Consider the following 15,346-nt stretch of genomic DNA (forward strand, 5'->3'; position numbering starts at 1 on the left):
CCCGCACCCTCGAACATGTTAGACGGGAAACTGGATCAACCCAAAGCGCATCCCTGAACACAGTTGCCATGGCGCGCAAATAACGGCGAAGAACTACAACCGGACAATACATGATGCATTCCCGGCCAAACCAACCAAGCATCAACAACCCAGGGACCCTCCGGAAAGCAGCAGTCTCATTCTTCGCTAGAAAAGGAGGAAACGGCTGCAGACGAACAAAACCATCACGAAGACCGAAAGAACAGAAACCCCTGTGCCAGAGGAGAGCATGAAGCTCCCTGACCCAACCCCCAAAGGCCAATGCCAACAGAAAAAAAAAGAGCCTTGGAGAAACAATCCTGAACCGAAGGGGTAACAACAAACCAAGGAGAAGAAAGAAAAGAGAGCACTCTGTCCAGCGACCAGGATGGCTCGGACGCACAAGACAGCTTGCGAAATGGCACAGAAGTAACGAAGATCGAAAGCAAGTTGAAGCGGCTCCACCAGCGCCGCACGATACGAGGCAACTGTGTTATATATTAGATGATTGTCCTGAAACAACCAAGAGAGAAAGGACAACATGACCCTAACAGAAAGCAAAGTACAACAACAAAGACGTAAAAAGACCGGAAAGACCGCCAGGAAACTTTATATTTCCGTCGAGATGAAGCCCACAGGTGAGACACTAACAAGAAAGCCACCTGATCACCATATAGATGATAAACTCGAGTCAAAACAACCATACGCGAAGACTCGAGGAGAAGATCGAACCATCCACGTGAGGCTCCGGTTCGATCTGCTGGAAAAGGCGGAGCCGCGGGAAAACCTCTGGGTTCAGACACCGAGCAAGCAGCGCTGGAAACCACGGCTGGGTCTGCCTCTATGGGGCCATGAGGACTACTCTCCCCAGTTAAGTCTCCAAGCGAGTCAGGACCTGGAGCAACAGCTGAACTGGGGTAAAGAGGTACAGGAACCCCCACCTCGACCAGTCCTGCTGAAATGCATTGACCCCGACGGCCTCGCAATCGGGGAAGGGCACTACATACACAGGAAGGCGCCTGGACCAAGCCGGCACGAAGAGGTCCACCTCGGGGTGCCGTCCAGCAAGGCTAAAGGAAGGAGTCGGCGTCGACCGTCCATTCCGTGGAAAGGTGGAATGAAACGAGACAGGCTGTTGGCCAGGACGTCGGACACTCCCCGCATGTGAACAGCCAGGAGAGCTAAACCCTAAGAACTCAGCAGACAAGTCACCCGAACCGACCAGCGCCAAAGAGCAAAAGACTGCATCGAACCCCCCCTGTTCAGACAATGAACCACTGGAGAGCAGTCCAAATGGAGCTGGATCGTCAATCCGTGGGTGACCCATCCTTCCGCAGCGCAAACCACACTGCTGCGAACTCCCGCATCATGCTGTGGGCCTGACAGAAGGATGGACCTCACCGCCCCTGGCCGGCCTGGTAAGCACTGGTCACAAAGCGCCAGCCGTGAGACGACGTGTCCGTGAACACATCGAGTGAGGGCTCGGGCAGGCGCAAAGGCACTGACCCCTGAAAAAAACCCGAAAAGGAAGCCGGTGACGCAGCAGCCGACGCAAGGCCCCCAGGGTCCGAACCCAGCGATCGTAAGAGAGGCAGAAGGGACGTCCCCAAAGGAACCGGAACAGCCGACAGAGCTAAACCCGACCCAGCGGGAAGACCATCGAGAAGTTCAAGCTCCCACACAGACCCCTCGAGCAACCGTCAGGTAACCAGGGAGTCACCCGGGCTCACTTGAAAAGACAAGGAAGAGGTCCGAGAGTTCCACACAAGACCCAGCCAGGTCTGAACCTGGGAGGGAACCAAATGGGACTTCCTCCAATTCACCAAGAACCCGAACCCAACGAGCTGGGAAAGAACCAAATTCCTGGCCAGCAGACAAGATGACCGGCTGGGAGCCCAAACCAGCAGGCGTTGAGGTAGGCCAACACCCGAACACCTAAGAGATGCAGACGGGCCATCACGACCTGGGTAAGGCGCGTGAACATGCAAGGTTCCAGGTTCAACCTGAACAGGAGACAACGAAAGCGGTAACCCTGATGCCCCACAAGAAAACCGAGCCAATCCCTGAAGCCCAGGTGAATCGGCAAGTGCCAATAAGCATCCTGAAGATCCAGGGACACCATCCAAGAGCCCGGCTCGAACAGGAGCCGAATCTGGGACAGCATAATCATCCGAAAGGAGGGGCAATGAATCCAAGGGTTCAGATAGGACAAGTCTAAAATGAACCGCAGATCCACACAGTCCCATTTCGATACTGGGAACAGACGGGAAACCCATCTGAGGGGCATCGTCATTTCGACCACGGCCAAGCGCACCCACTACAAGACGACCTGACCGAGCACAGGGGAAGAAGCCTGCCCCACCATCCCCGAACCCCCCCGAAGGAGGAAGGACCACCCAACTCCACCACAGGCCGAAGGAAAAGACTCGAAACACCCACAAATCGTGGAAGCAGGCATGAGCGAACAGCGCCAGCCTTCCCCCCTCCCCCCCCTCCCTATCGCCCCGTCAATGGGATAAACTGCGAAAGGGTTCACAGTTCGAAACCTTTCTCCTTACAAGACCCAGAACCTCGCACAGAGCGAACACCATGCCGACCAGACGAAGGCGGGACCAAAGGAGGGGCCGGACCAAAACCTGACACCAGTGCCCTACCACGACTAGTGGAACCCCGAGCCCTGGCATAACCCCCCAACCAGGAAGGCCCCCCCCCAGGACCCCTGGAGAACCAACAAGTCAGACATAGGACGACAAGTTGCCGACGCAGCCTGTATATACTGTGCCACAGCCAAATCCTCAAAAAGCAGAGGACAAAAAGCTTCCAGGGGTGACTCTCGCACCCCTGGAAGACAGCCACCATACTCAAAGCACAATGCTGAAAGACCACTGGAGCTAGAGCACACGACCTCCACCTCTAGCATCAGCCTTAGAACTGACGAGTAGATAATCAACATGGGGGGGTCTGGGACTACTTCTTCCTCCTCCCCGGGAAGGGGGGAGCCACGCAGACAGCAGCACAGCGACATGTGACATTATGCTCGTTTGCTCGTTTCTTTTAGGGAAGTTCTATCCACTTGTTCGGCTTTTAGTAGCAATATTTTCACCAGAATAGGGGTTTGTTTTGGGATGCTTACCATTCTGGGTGCCAGACCTGGTCGAGGACAGACATAGAATGCTTCCAACCACACGGGGGTTTCTATAGGCTATTGCTCCCCATGCCTCTCAAGGGGGCCAGGTTCTGGCTCGTGGCCCCCAGGTAGGCCTACAGAACTCCATATACATGACTGATGCCAAAGTCTGACATTAGCATATCAGCCTAATAAGCTCCAGGGAGCCGACTGGGATCCCCCCAGAAAAATCGGTGAAATATTCTATATTATGCTACTGAGAGTTCAAGAACAATTGTACAATGACCAAAAGAAGCACACACGGTTGCAGTGCAGGTCAGTATCTTATTGAATTGATACTGGATCAATATTGATGATCATGAGTTAATACAGTACCAGGGCACATTAGTAATGTTAGTCCAACATCAAATTAATGTGATGTGTCCTGGATTTCAAAAATTTTTGAGATGTCGGAAAACCAGCGTTGAATGTAATGAAACGCCATTTTCTGGCCGAGACCCGGAGGCTCCCTGGCGCTATCCGGGCTGATATGAATGTATTAGATCCTGGCATCAGTCAAGCGAACGGAGTTCTAAGGCCTACCAGGGACCATGAGCCAGAACTTGGCTCCTCTCAGAGGTAAGAGGAGCAATGGCCTATAGAAACCCCTGTGTGGTTGGAAGTATTCTATGCCTGCCACTGACCGGGGTCAGGCACCCAGAAAGATAGGTGCCCCAAAACAAATTCTATCTGGTTAAAAATTGCACATGAAAGCTGAACTGTTAGAAAGAACTCCCCAAACTAGTAACGAGCAAACAAGCATGACGTCACAACAGTCACCACACCGCTGTCTGCACAGAAAGGGGGAGCTCCAGACCCTCCACACTGGCTATCCACCCCCAGTTCTGACCCCTGGATGTCAAAAACCCATGAAAACCATTGACCAGAGGAAAGAAGGGATGCAGGGTAGCCTCCGGGTCTCACCCAGAAAATGGCATTGTAATACATTCAACCCTGGTTTTCTGTGGAGAGCCCCTTCGGCTCCCCAGAGCTACTTAACCAAAGATAAAACAAGAGGGACTTACTTACCCGGGAGGTGGTTGCCACTTGCTCCTCAACACTAAGTTGAGACAACTAGCTGCAACCGCCAACCACATGCCAGGCTGAGACCAGGAACATTGATTAGGTAACGAGCGGCCAGGACCCTGTTCAACCTCCAAAAACCCTGTGTCTGAATATCAGCCCAAGACATATTACCAACGATGGCAGCCAATGCAGCAAACTTACGATCATGGGTACAAAGACAGACCGCAAGCTGGCTGGATGAAATAACCCTGCAGATGACATGGAAGCCCTGAATCCTGGAACAGGTTAGAAGGGAAACTGGGTCAACCCAAAGCAGGTAACGGCAACAACCGGACACAACACATGATGCACCCCCGACCGAACCAACTAAGCATCAACAACCTAAGGACCCCTCCGGAAAGCAGCAGTCTCATTCTTCCATGGAAAAGGAGGTCTCTGCTGCAAAAAACCTACCACCAAGGCCAACAGAGCAGAAACCTGTGTGCTGGAGCAGAGCACAAAGCTCCATAACCCAACCCCCAGACATTGACAGAAGCCAATGTTAACAAGAAAAGAGCCTTCACAAAACAATCTTAAACCGAAGGAGCCACAACAAACTGAGGAGGAGAAAGGAGAGCACCCAGTCCAATGACCAGGATGGCTCAGGTGGAGCATGAGCAGGCCAGTGGCGAAACAACGCATGAGACAGCTTGTGGAATGGAGCCAAAATAATATCCACCCTGAACACAAACCGAAGCGTCTCCACCGGTGCCACACAATATGAGGCGACAGTATTTGGCATAAGATGACGGTCCTAAAACAATCAAGAATGGAAGGACAAGACAACCTGATCCGAAACAGAAAAAAAACCTATGGAGGGACAAGAAATAATGAAAGGACCACCAGCAAACTTCATACTGCCAACGAAGCACACAGGTGGGACACCATCAACAAAGTCACCTGCTCACCATACAATTGGTGATAGACCCAAGTTAGAAGGACCAGACATGAAGACTTGAGGAAAAGATCAAACTAGCTATGTAACAGACTGGCCCGATCTGCTGAAAGAGGTGGAGCCACGGGAAGATATCCGGGTTTGGACACAGAGCAAACATTGCCTGAACCAAGGCTAGGGTCGGTCACCAAGGGGGCCAGGACTACTCTCCCTTGGTAAGTCTCCAAGAGAGCCAGGACCTGGAGCAACAGTGGAACTGGGGAGAAAGTGGTACTGGTAACCCCACCTTGACCAGTCCTGCCTGAAGGCATCGATCCCAACGGCCTTGCAGTCGGGGAAGGGCACCACATATATATTGAGAGACACCTCGACCACGCCGACGCGAAGAGTTTCCCCCTCTAGGAGCTTGTACGTCTGGCAGAGCCAACTGAACGAGTCAACGTCAACCGTCCATTCCGTGGACAGGGAAATGAACTCTGACAGGCTGTCTGCAAGGACCTAGGACACGCCCCCCCCCCTGAACGTGAAATGCTAGGAGAGCTAAACCCTGAGAACTCAGTCAATGAACCACCAGGAAGCAATCCAAATGGACCCGGATCATCGATCTGCAAGTGACCCGAACCCTCCAAAGTGACATCCACACCACTGCAAACACCTGCTATGTGCTGTGGGCCTGACAGAAGGACAGACCCCCACCCCCCTCCTGGCTGGCTTGGTGAGCACTGGTCACAAAGCCCCAGCCAAGAGATGACGCATCCGTGAACACATCGAGCAAGGACTTGGGGAGTTGCCAAGGCACTGAACCCCAAAAAACCCGATGAGGAAGCCGACGACGCAGCACCTGACATAAGGCACCCAGAGGCCAAACCCAGTGATCGTGAGAGGGGCAGAAGAGACGTCCCCAAAGGAACCAAAACAGCCGACAAAGCCAAACCCAGTCCAGCGGGTAGACCATCACGGCAAAGTTCAGACTCCCGCAGAACCCCTTGAGTAACTGCCTCATGACCTGGGAGCCCACCAGAAACAGTTAAAGGTGAGATCGCAGCTGCAGCAGAGGCTCCAGTGGATGAGACAAGGAAGCGGTCCGAGATTCCCACACAAGACCAAAACAGGTCCAAACCTGAGAGGGAACCGAATGGGACTTTTGCCAGTTCAATAAGAACCTGAATCCAGCGAGCTGGGAAAGAACCAAATCTCTGGTGAGCAGACACACGGACTAGCTGAGGGCCCACATCAGCCAGTTGTTGAGATAGGCCAGCATCGGGACCCCTAAGAGATGCAAATGGGCCACCATAACCCGAGTATGACGAATGAAAACACGAGGTGCCAGATTCAAGCCAAATGGAAAGAAATGAAAGCGGTATGCCTGACACTCCTCAACAAAACCGAGCCAGTCCCTGAACCCCGGATGAATCGGGATGTGCCAATACATATCCCGGAGGTCCAGGGACACCATCCAAGCACCCAGCTCCAAAAGAAGATGGACCTGGGGTAGAATAGTCATCCGAAAGAAGGGGCAAAAAACCCAGGGGATTCAGACAGGACAAGTCCAGAATGAACTGCGGGTCCACTCAGTCTCATTTCGGAACCGGAAACAGATGGGAAGTCCACCTGAGGGACAAGGACATTTTGACCACACCCAAGCATACCCACTCCAAAATGACCTGACAGAATGCAGGAGAAGAGGCCTGCCCCGCCAGCCCCGAACTTCCTGAAGGAGGAGGAGCCACCCAACACCACTGCAGGCTGCAAGAATCAACCCAAACTGCCCGTGAATCGTGGGACTAGGTGCGAGCAAACAGCTCGAGCCTCCCCCCTTCCCCATCTCCCCATCAATGGGACAACCCACGAAAGGGTCGACGCCCCTTACGAGAAGCCGACCGACGAGCAGAGTGATCACTGTGCCAACCAGACACCATCAGCTCCGAAGACAGCGCCGGCTCTGAAACTGGCCCCACTGGCCTACCATAATGGGAGGAACCCCGAGCCCCGGCATGAATCTTCCAGGAAAACCCCCATGGGCCCCCCAGAGAACCAACAAGTCTGACATGGGACGACAACTTGAAGCTGCCTGCAATAACTGCACCACCGTAGACTCTGCAAACAACACAGGACAAAAAGTCATAGAAAACCTAAGAGCCAGAGCCCAAGCAGATTCCAAGGATTGTTCGAGCACCACCTACATGAGAACAGAGAAACCGCTTCCCTTAGGATCGGCGCAAACAGCTTCAATAAGGGAGACGATGCCCCGTACCGCCGAGACCAGCGCACCAGAACCAGGATCGGCACCCAGCACCTCCACATCCTGCTCAAACCAGTTTGAAGACAGCTCAAGAAGGGAAAAGAAACTCAAGACCAAAGCCAAAGTTGCACGATCACCAGGTCTCACATCAGCCACATAACTGGGGGTGGATAGCCAGCACGGAGGGTTTGCAGCGCCCCCCTTCCCCCTCCCAGGGAAGGGGGGAGTTCGGCTTGTTAATTGTTTGGCTTTCAGGAGCATTTTTTAACCAGATGGGGTTTGTTTTGGCATGCCTACTTTTCTGGGCGCCTGACCCAGTTAATGGCAGACATAGAATGCTTCCAACCACACATGGATTTTCATAGGTCATTGCTCCTCATGCCTCCCTGAGGGGATGCAAGGTTCTGGCTCGTGGTCTCTGGTAGGCCTAAGAACTCCACTCACTTGACTGATGCCAGGGTCTAATACATTCATATCAGCCCGTGAAGCCGAAAGGGCTCCCCTGCAGAAAACTACAAAGTTTGTCGTTGTTCCGGTTATTTCAAACACAACTTCTCAGTACTTAAATGTATACATTTAATGAAACTTTAAAGCACTCAGGTTATGTAAAAAGATGATTGATTTGACCTTTATAGTATTAAAATAATTAATCTCTCTTGGTTTATTATAGTTCAAGTTAGAGATAGTATGCCTGAAAGGCATATCCAAACTTCCTTTTTCCTGATGGCCACCAGTATTTAAGCATTCTAGCATGGCTTAACTTATTACTCCTGTCCATGACTCTGATCTTTACAATAACAAAAGACAACATATTAACCGTATACTAGAAAACTAGTGATATTCAAACTAGGGTCCAGGATTTACCCACTTCCGAATGCAGTAAAAAAATCATGTACTGTACAGTAACATGTGGAGATTCAGGGTTGTAATTATCAACAGACATGTGGAACTTGGTGTTATTATCTACAAACTTGTTTTACTCTGAGGTAGTAGAGTAATGCAGGACTGGAATAAACCCATCTCTGGTTAACATCCTCATAGTAAAGGAGATGTACTGCACTGTATTTTACATTTCAATAAGTAATGAGATAAATCTCCAAGAATTTCAAGATTTTAAATATTGTATTACACTTACAATTCCTGGAAATGTAAAGCATACTGACCTCACCATGGTCATCAACCACTTCTCATTTCCATAGGAAGGTGACAATCACCCATAAAAGGATGTAAAAGTGATTAATATGTGTTAAAGATACTCAGTGCAGCACCCAACCCCCCATCAATGCTAACTTCCCCACACATCATCACAGGCTCAAGTTCACTGTCATAATAACAAAATTGTATTCTAAAATGGAATGGCAAATTCACTTGGCATCTTAAAACATCAAATAAAAAACAAGAAGGGACGGCCACAGTAAAATTCAATCCACCTTCGGATCTGTGCCATTTGGTCCAACCTTCTTCTGTTTTTTCTTCTCCACGTTAAAGTTCCGTCTCTTGTTCTGCACCTGTAAAAAAAAAAAAAAAATTGCAATTACTTCATGCTCAAGAAGCAACTAATCACAATATATAACTGCTAGAGTTTTTTTTAAATAAACGGCATCTAAACTGTCATATGTAAATATTATTGAACTTTGTATCTCTTATATTATTTTAAAATAGTTTTCAGTTATTAATCTATTATATATCACCTCATGCCTGATGCTTTTTGGAAATTTGTTTGTGCACAAAAATTATCATTCATCGAGCACAATTAAATAAGACAAGCAAAATAATATGATAGTTATTAGACTATAATGTTCTCTTTCTTAACCACTGGGCTCTGCCACTCATTATACCATGCAACACCCAGCTGCATATATGATCAAAAATTATATAAAAAAAATTCCTAATATTGTTAAAATACATTACCTGATCACAAGAAAAATAATAATACAAATTGTATACGACTTACTTTGGCAGTGGTTAAACCTGAGTCTCTCATGATGACATCACAATTCATGTGTTAAATAAGCGGCTCCCATGGCGCAGTGGTAAAGCACTCGCCTGAGATTGCTGGCATTTTGCAAGCACTTTGACCTGAGATCATATCCTGGCCAAGGAGGATTGACTGAGTGCCAATCCTTAACTGTAGCCTCTGTTCACCCAACAGCGAATGGGTACCTGGTTGTTAAACGATTTGACAGGTCGTATTCTGGGGATAATTAGGATCAAGGACCTGCACAAACTGCTATGCATGCTAGTGTCTTTACAACAATGTAAGAACTCTTGTATATATAAAATATAAAATAAAATATATAAATGTGCATTCATTGTGCAAATGCCCCAGGGTGGTTGCCCCAAGCCAGCCATCATGCAGAAGTTATCGCAAATATATTTTCTACATTCCATTCGCTCTTGGAGTCTCGAACCCCACAAGTGTGAGGTGTGAAGCTGAAGCTCTATTGACTGGGCTATGAGTAATTTAATAAGGAAAGTTTCCAGAAGCAGCATTCTGCTGCCAAACTAGAATTTTCTGGAAACGCTTCTTTATGCTACTTCTGGAAACTTTTCTTATTAGACTACTAGCACCTATTATAGCCTTGAAGGAAAACTGAAAAATATTCAGTGGTTTAAGTACCAGAATGAAACCACATGTCATTCTGCTTAAACTGCCCATGATGTTGCCAGGGGAGGTGCTCTTCAGCATTACTCATAGCCTGATTTTAAATGTTTATCAACAAAAGCAAATTTGATACTGTATTCTGAACTTCTCTTGATTATCTAGACACCTAATCCAGACAACTGATAAATGATCAAATCATAATTCTCTGGTTACATCCAGACCTCCACCACTGAATGAAGTTACATTAAACAAGACCTACTGTAGTGCATTTTGAAGGTTTTCAACAACCTCTCAGAATAACATTTACCATTTATATTTACCCAAGCCATCTCTAATGAGCAGCCATAATGCATTGGCAAGCCTTCATAACACATGCTTGTATTATTCCTACACTGCATTACGTGACCAAAGGTTAGAACAGCATGGCCCAGGAGCTGACACTCAGTCCTACAAACTGTTAGAAATGTACAGTACTGCCAACTTAATACAGTGGCACCTCGACTTACGATAGCCCCGACTTACGATACTTTTGAGTTACAATGTAAATTTGATCGAAAAATGCGACACGACTTATGATAGTGTCATCGACTAACGATATTTGTTGGTACACGTTTAGGTCGACCGAGCACGTGGTTCCCGTTCACACGGGCCGACCTGCCTGTTTACTAGAGTTGCCCACTCAGTGATGATCACGCCTATAAGAAATTCCGTTTTTGTGGTGATTTTTTTGGCTTTGAACATAAAACTGATTATTATACGTATATCACGCCATGGGTACAAAAGTAAGGTTCAACATATGAAAACCCATGTAACGATGACCATAGAGCAAAAACAAGAGATCATTCGTAAATATGAAGATGGTGTGCGGGTTGTTGAACTAGCTAGGCAGTACAACAAATCTCGGTCAACAATATCCACCATACTTGCTAAGAAAAAGGACATTATGAGTGCTGAAGTGGCAAAAGGTGTATCAATAATCACGAAACATAGACCACAAACACTTGAGGATGTTGAACAGTTATTATTAATTTGGATACACAGCAAGGAGTTAGCGGGTGATAGAGTTGCAGAATCCATCATTTGTGAAAAAGCAAGGAAATTGCATAAAGACCTTTTAAAGAAAACCCCTGGAACGAGTGATGCAAATGCAAAAGAGTTTAAGGCGAGCAGGAGATGGTTTGAGAAATTTAGAAAAAGAAGTGGCATTCTTAGTGTTCTGAGTGTTGTGTTTTGCGAGCTGGTGGAGGAACACAGCGAAGAACTGACCACCGAAGAACTTCACAAGGAGCAGCAACAAGAGACAGCCGAGGAAATTTCTTCAGGGAAGGATGAGACTGTACAGAATGTCCCTTCCTCATTAAGAAAATGTGTGCAGCATGGGAAGAATTGCAAACTTTTGCTGAAACAACTCACCCAAATCTCGGTGCAGTAGGCCGTTGCCTTAACCTTTTTAATGACACTGATGCCTCACTACAGACAAAAATTAAAACATATGGAAAACAAAAATCCCTGGAAAGGTTTTTAGTGAGACAAACAAGCACTGAACCACAACCAGGTCCTAGTGGTATGCAGGCAAAATGTAGGAGAGAGAGTATCCCAGAAAGGTCATCACTGCCTGATGTTATAATGGAAGGGGATTCTCCTTCCAAACAGTAACACCTCTCCCCCTCTCCCCCTCTTCACCATCTTCCATACACATCAAGAGTCCTCCATAAAGGTAAGCTAAACATATGTACTGCATTGCAGTTAGAGAAAAATATTGTATTCAGTATAAAATGTATTTTTAAGTTAATATTTTTGGAGGTGTGGAACGGATTAATCCAGTTCCCTTTATTTCTTATGGGAAAAATCGCTTCGACTTACGATATTTTGACTTACGATACGTCTCTGGGAACGGATTACCATCGTAAATCGAGGCCCCACGGTACTTGCTCACCATTTTCCACTTAATCATATACTGTACTGTAATCCTAGTAGCTTCCATATTTCTACCTAGAAACATGAATACCTGACACAGTTGTTCTATTAATGACATTACACAGAGTTAAGCACCGAGTTTTTCACATTCAAAATTTTAACTTTATTTTTTAAATTTTTGCTTGATACTGATATTTTTTCGTTGCCACCAGCAGCGGTTAGTCGGCTGTACACCCTATACTTATCCTGTGAGTGGTGATGCAAAAGGATTATTACCAGCATAAAAGGTTCTAATCAGATCCCAGTGGATGATTTTTAACATTAATTGTTACAGTTTCTATATAAAAATATTACAGTGTGATTAAATGGTAATCAATAAATCTCCTTTAATTTCATTATCTTATTAAAGTTCTTGCATACAAATTTGCACTACAGTAATCTTATTTTTCTACAGTGAATGGATGGTTATATTTTTAATTCCAGGGATGTATGAGAAAACTGTGTTGGGCTTCCCATACTTTGTTAATTTCATAATCTGCATGGCTCCACAATCTCTCAAAACAAAGGAAAATATCAGTGCAAGCAAGAGAGGTTATTTAATTGTCATGAAAGAAACAGACAGCCATCCAAAATCAATGACAGAAATTAAAAATTTTAGTTACTTGTCAGTCATAACATTTATTAGTCTTAAATGGTTTACCAATGGAAAATAGATTAGTCATTCTACAGTATTAGTTTAATAAAAAAAAAAAAAAACAGTGTTGAATGTAATGAAATGCCATTTTTTTCAAGTCCCGGAGGCTCCGGTCTTTGGGGAGCCGGTCGGCCGAGCGGACAGCACGCTGGACTTGTGATCCTGTGGTCCTGGGTTCGATCCCAGGCGCCGGCGAGAAACAATGGGCAGAGTTTCTTTCACCCTATGCCCCTGTTACCTAGCAGTAAAATAGGTACCTGGGTGTTAGTCAGCTGTCACGGGCTGCTTCCTGGGGGTGGAGGCCTGGTCGAGGACCGGGCCGCGGGGACACTAAAGCCCCGAAATCATCTCAAGATAACCTCAAGATAACCTCCCCGGAGCTTACCGGGCTGATATGTATGTACAGTATCATTATTCGTTCATTATTTTAACAGGAACCTGGCTAAGTAAAGACCATACCCAACTATTCAACTTAGCTGGTTACAGAGCCATTCACAACTGTAGGCCTTACAAAATAGGAGGTGACATAGCCATATACTACCAAGATACCTTCACCTGCAACAGTGTCATTAGTGATAAGAAATGACTACTGTAAATTTACTTTTGCTCAATTTTCAGTTAAATCCCTTAAAGCCTCCTTGACTGTTGGAACCATTTATAGATTTCCCAATACTAACAGCTGCATTCACAGATAACTTGAGGAATCTTATCATAAACAACAACCTCAACAATAGTTACATAGTTCTGGGGGGTGATTTCAATATTGACCTAGGGCAACAAAATAGTCCTCAAGTCGACTATTTCCTTAACGGCATGAATTCCTGTATGATCATCCCCGCAATCACAAGTCCCACCCGATTCACTCACATTCACTACTACCCTGGATCAGTTATGGACCAAAATAACAGCTCCCCTCACATCTGGTATTATCACTGACAGAACAACTGACCACTATCCTACCTTCCTCATAGTAAACATGGACATAACATGGACATAACACCACCAGATTCAAAATTCAAAAATTCAATTTTTGATTCAAAAGGAGATTCAAAAGGTGACACCCCTAGGGTCAACACTTGCAGCAGAGGAGCTCCAGCATATTTCAACAATCCTAAGTATTGTAGTACAGGTTGATGGTAGTGAGTGGTGTCCCACAGAACATAAAGGTATAGTGCTCTTGAAAAATAGGTGAGATAACAGGAAAGTGCTAAGGGAAGTGAAAAATCAGATGAGAAAAAGTTGCCCTAGTGTTTACAGTGCAGAGAAGAACATTCAAGATGGCCACTGGCAAGGGGAAAAACAAAACAGAGCTTGATTTTGAGGGATTCAATGAAGAAAGCATTGATATTAGTAGTCTACATAACAAGTTGGTAAATTTAGATACTATAGTGAACTCTCATGTAGAAATAATTAGTAAATTGAAAGAAAGTAATGACCATTTGAATAGCAAAGTTTTATGTCTTGAGGGTTTAGTGAAAGACTTGCGCAAGGATAAGAATCAATTGGAAACAAATTGCAAAGCCATGGAAGAAGAAAATAAACTCTTAAAAATAGCTTTGGAAGAAGTTAAAGTAAATTTAAACATAAATGACTACAATAGGTTAGGCAAGGAAATTCAACAGGAGAAACAGCTTTTGTCAGCACAGATGGAGGAAGTTACACAGGGAATAGAACAGTGCAAGAAAGATATGCAACTCACTTATGCACAAGTGGCCAAGGAGAAGGAAAAAATAGAAGAAGCAGTAAAGGAAGTCAAACACTGCAGCAACCAAGATAAAACAAACATTAGGCTAGAAGTGAGGAAAGAATTGGCATCTAACCCGAAGTTGGTGCAAAACACAGTTGATCGGAGTAAGTCCCTGATCATTTTTGGCTGCAAAGAAAAGGCGATAACATCTAGGTCAGAAAGAGCTGTAGAAGAAGCTAAAGTAGTAGATAAAATTGTTGGCCTCGTGGAAGGTCTTACAAACAGAGAGAATGTGTGCGACTACAGGAGAATAGGCAGGTACGTAAAAGGGAAAGATCGACCTTTGAGGATCACCCTAAACGGTGCCAAACAGATGGAAGAAGTACTAAGGAATGCTAGAAAATTGCAAAGTGATGAGGATGGGAAAGGGTGGTCGTTAAGACGAGATCTTTCAAAAGAAGATAGAGAGAAGCTGAAACTGAACCTCGCCGAGGCAAAACATTTAAATGAGAGCAGGAATGAAGAAGAAATAAATTCTTTTTTCTACAAAGTGATAGGGGTAGGCAAACCAGTAAAGTGGTACATAAAGGCAAACCAACAAAATCAATAGAGAGAGGGGGAGTGAAGAATAAGGAGAGGGGGAACAAGTTCCTGAAGATTGCATACACCAACATAGATGGAGTGAGATCGAAGATACTGGAGTTAAGTGATGTAATACAGCTGCAGACACCAGACATTGTTGCACTCACGGAGACAAAACTTGAAGATGTAATTTTAAATGAGGTCATATTCCCAAGGGGCTACTCAATTTGGAGACGGGACAGAAAAATTAGGAAAGGCGGTGGCGTTGCTGTGCTGGTAAAAGAACACCTAAAGGTGAAGGAAATAATGACTGCCAATCCACAAGAAGTTGACATAATAGCACTAGAGATCTGCTATGAGGATGATAAACTAATGATGATAAATGCATATAGTCCACCGCCAAGCAGCACATGGTCAAAGGAGGAGCTAGATAGTAAACGTGAAGGTCTTATAACAATAATGAGAGAGATTATAG

General features: G+C 45.9%; 1 protein-coding gene across 4 annotated transcripts in view; it reads right to left on the minus strand.

The window, feature by feature from the left end:
- The window catches only part of LOC123768899 (fasciculation and elongation protein Unc-76), a 184,627-nt gene that overhangs the window by 60,037 nt on the left and 109,244 nt on the right, over positions 1 to 15,346 (minus strand). For 3 of the 4 annotated variants that reach the window (XR_011223623.1, XM_045759687.2, XM_045759683.2), the window contains one exon: positions 8,817 to 8,894. Coding sequence is in view for 3 of the 4 variants with exons in the window: in XM_045759687.2 (XP_045615643.2) it covers positions 8,817 to 8,894 (78 nt within the window). In the remaining variant the exon portion in view is untranslated. The remainder of the gene's footprint in view (positions 1 to 8,816; positions 8,895 to 15,346) is intronic. The other variant, XM_045759682.2, reaches the window with a different exon arrangement.

This window comes from Procambarus clarkii, chromosome 64 (genome assembly GCF_040958095.1).
Source record: "Procambarus clarkii isolate CNS0578487 chromosome 64, FALCON_Pclarkii_2.0, whole genome shotgun sequence".
NCBI classification, from domain to species: domain Eukaryota; kingdom Metazoa; phylum Arthropoda; class Malacostraca; order Decapoda; family Cambaridae; genus Procambarus; species Procambarus clarkii.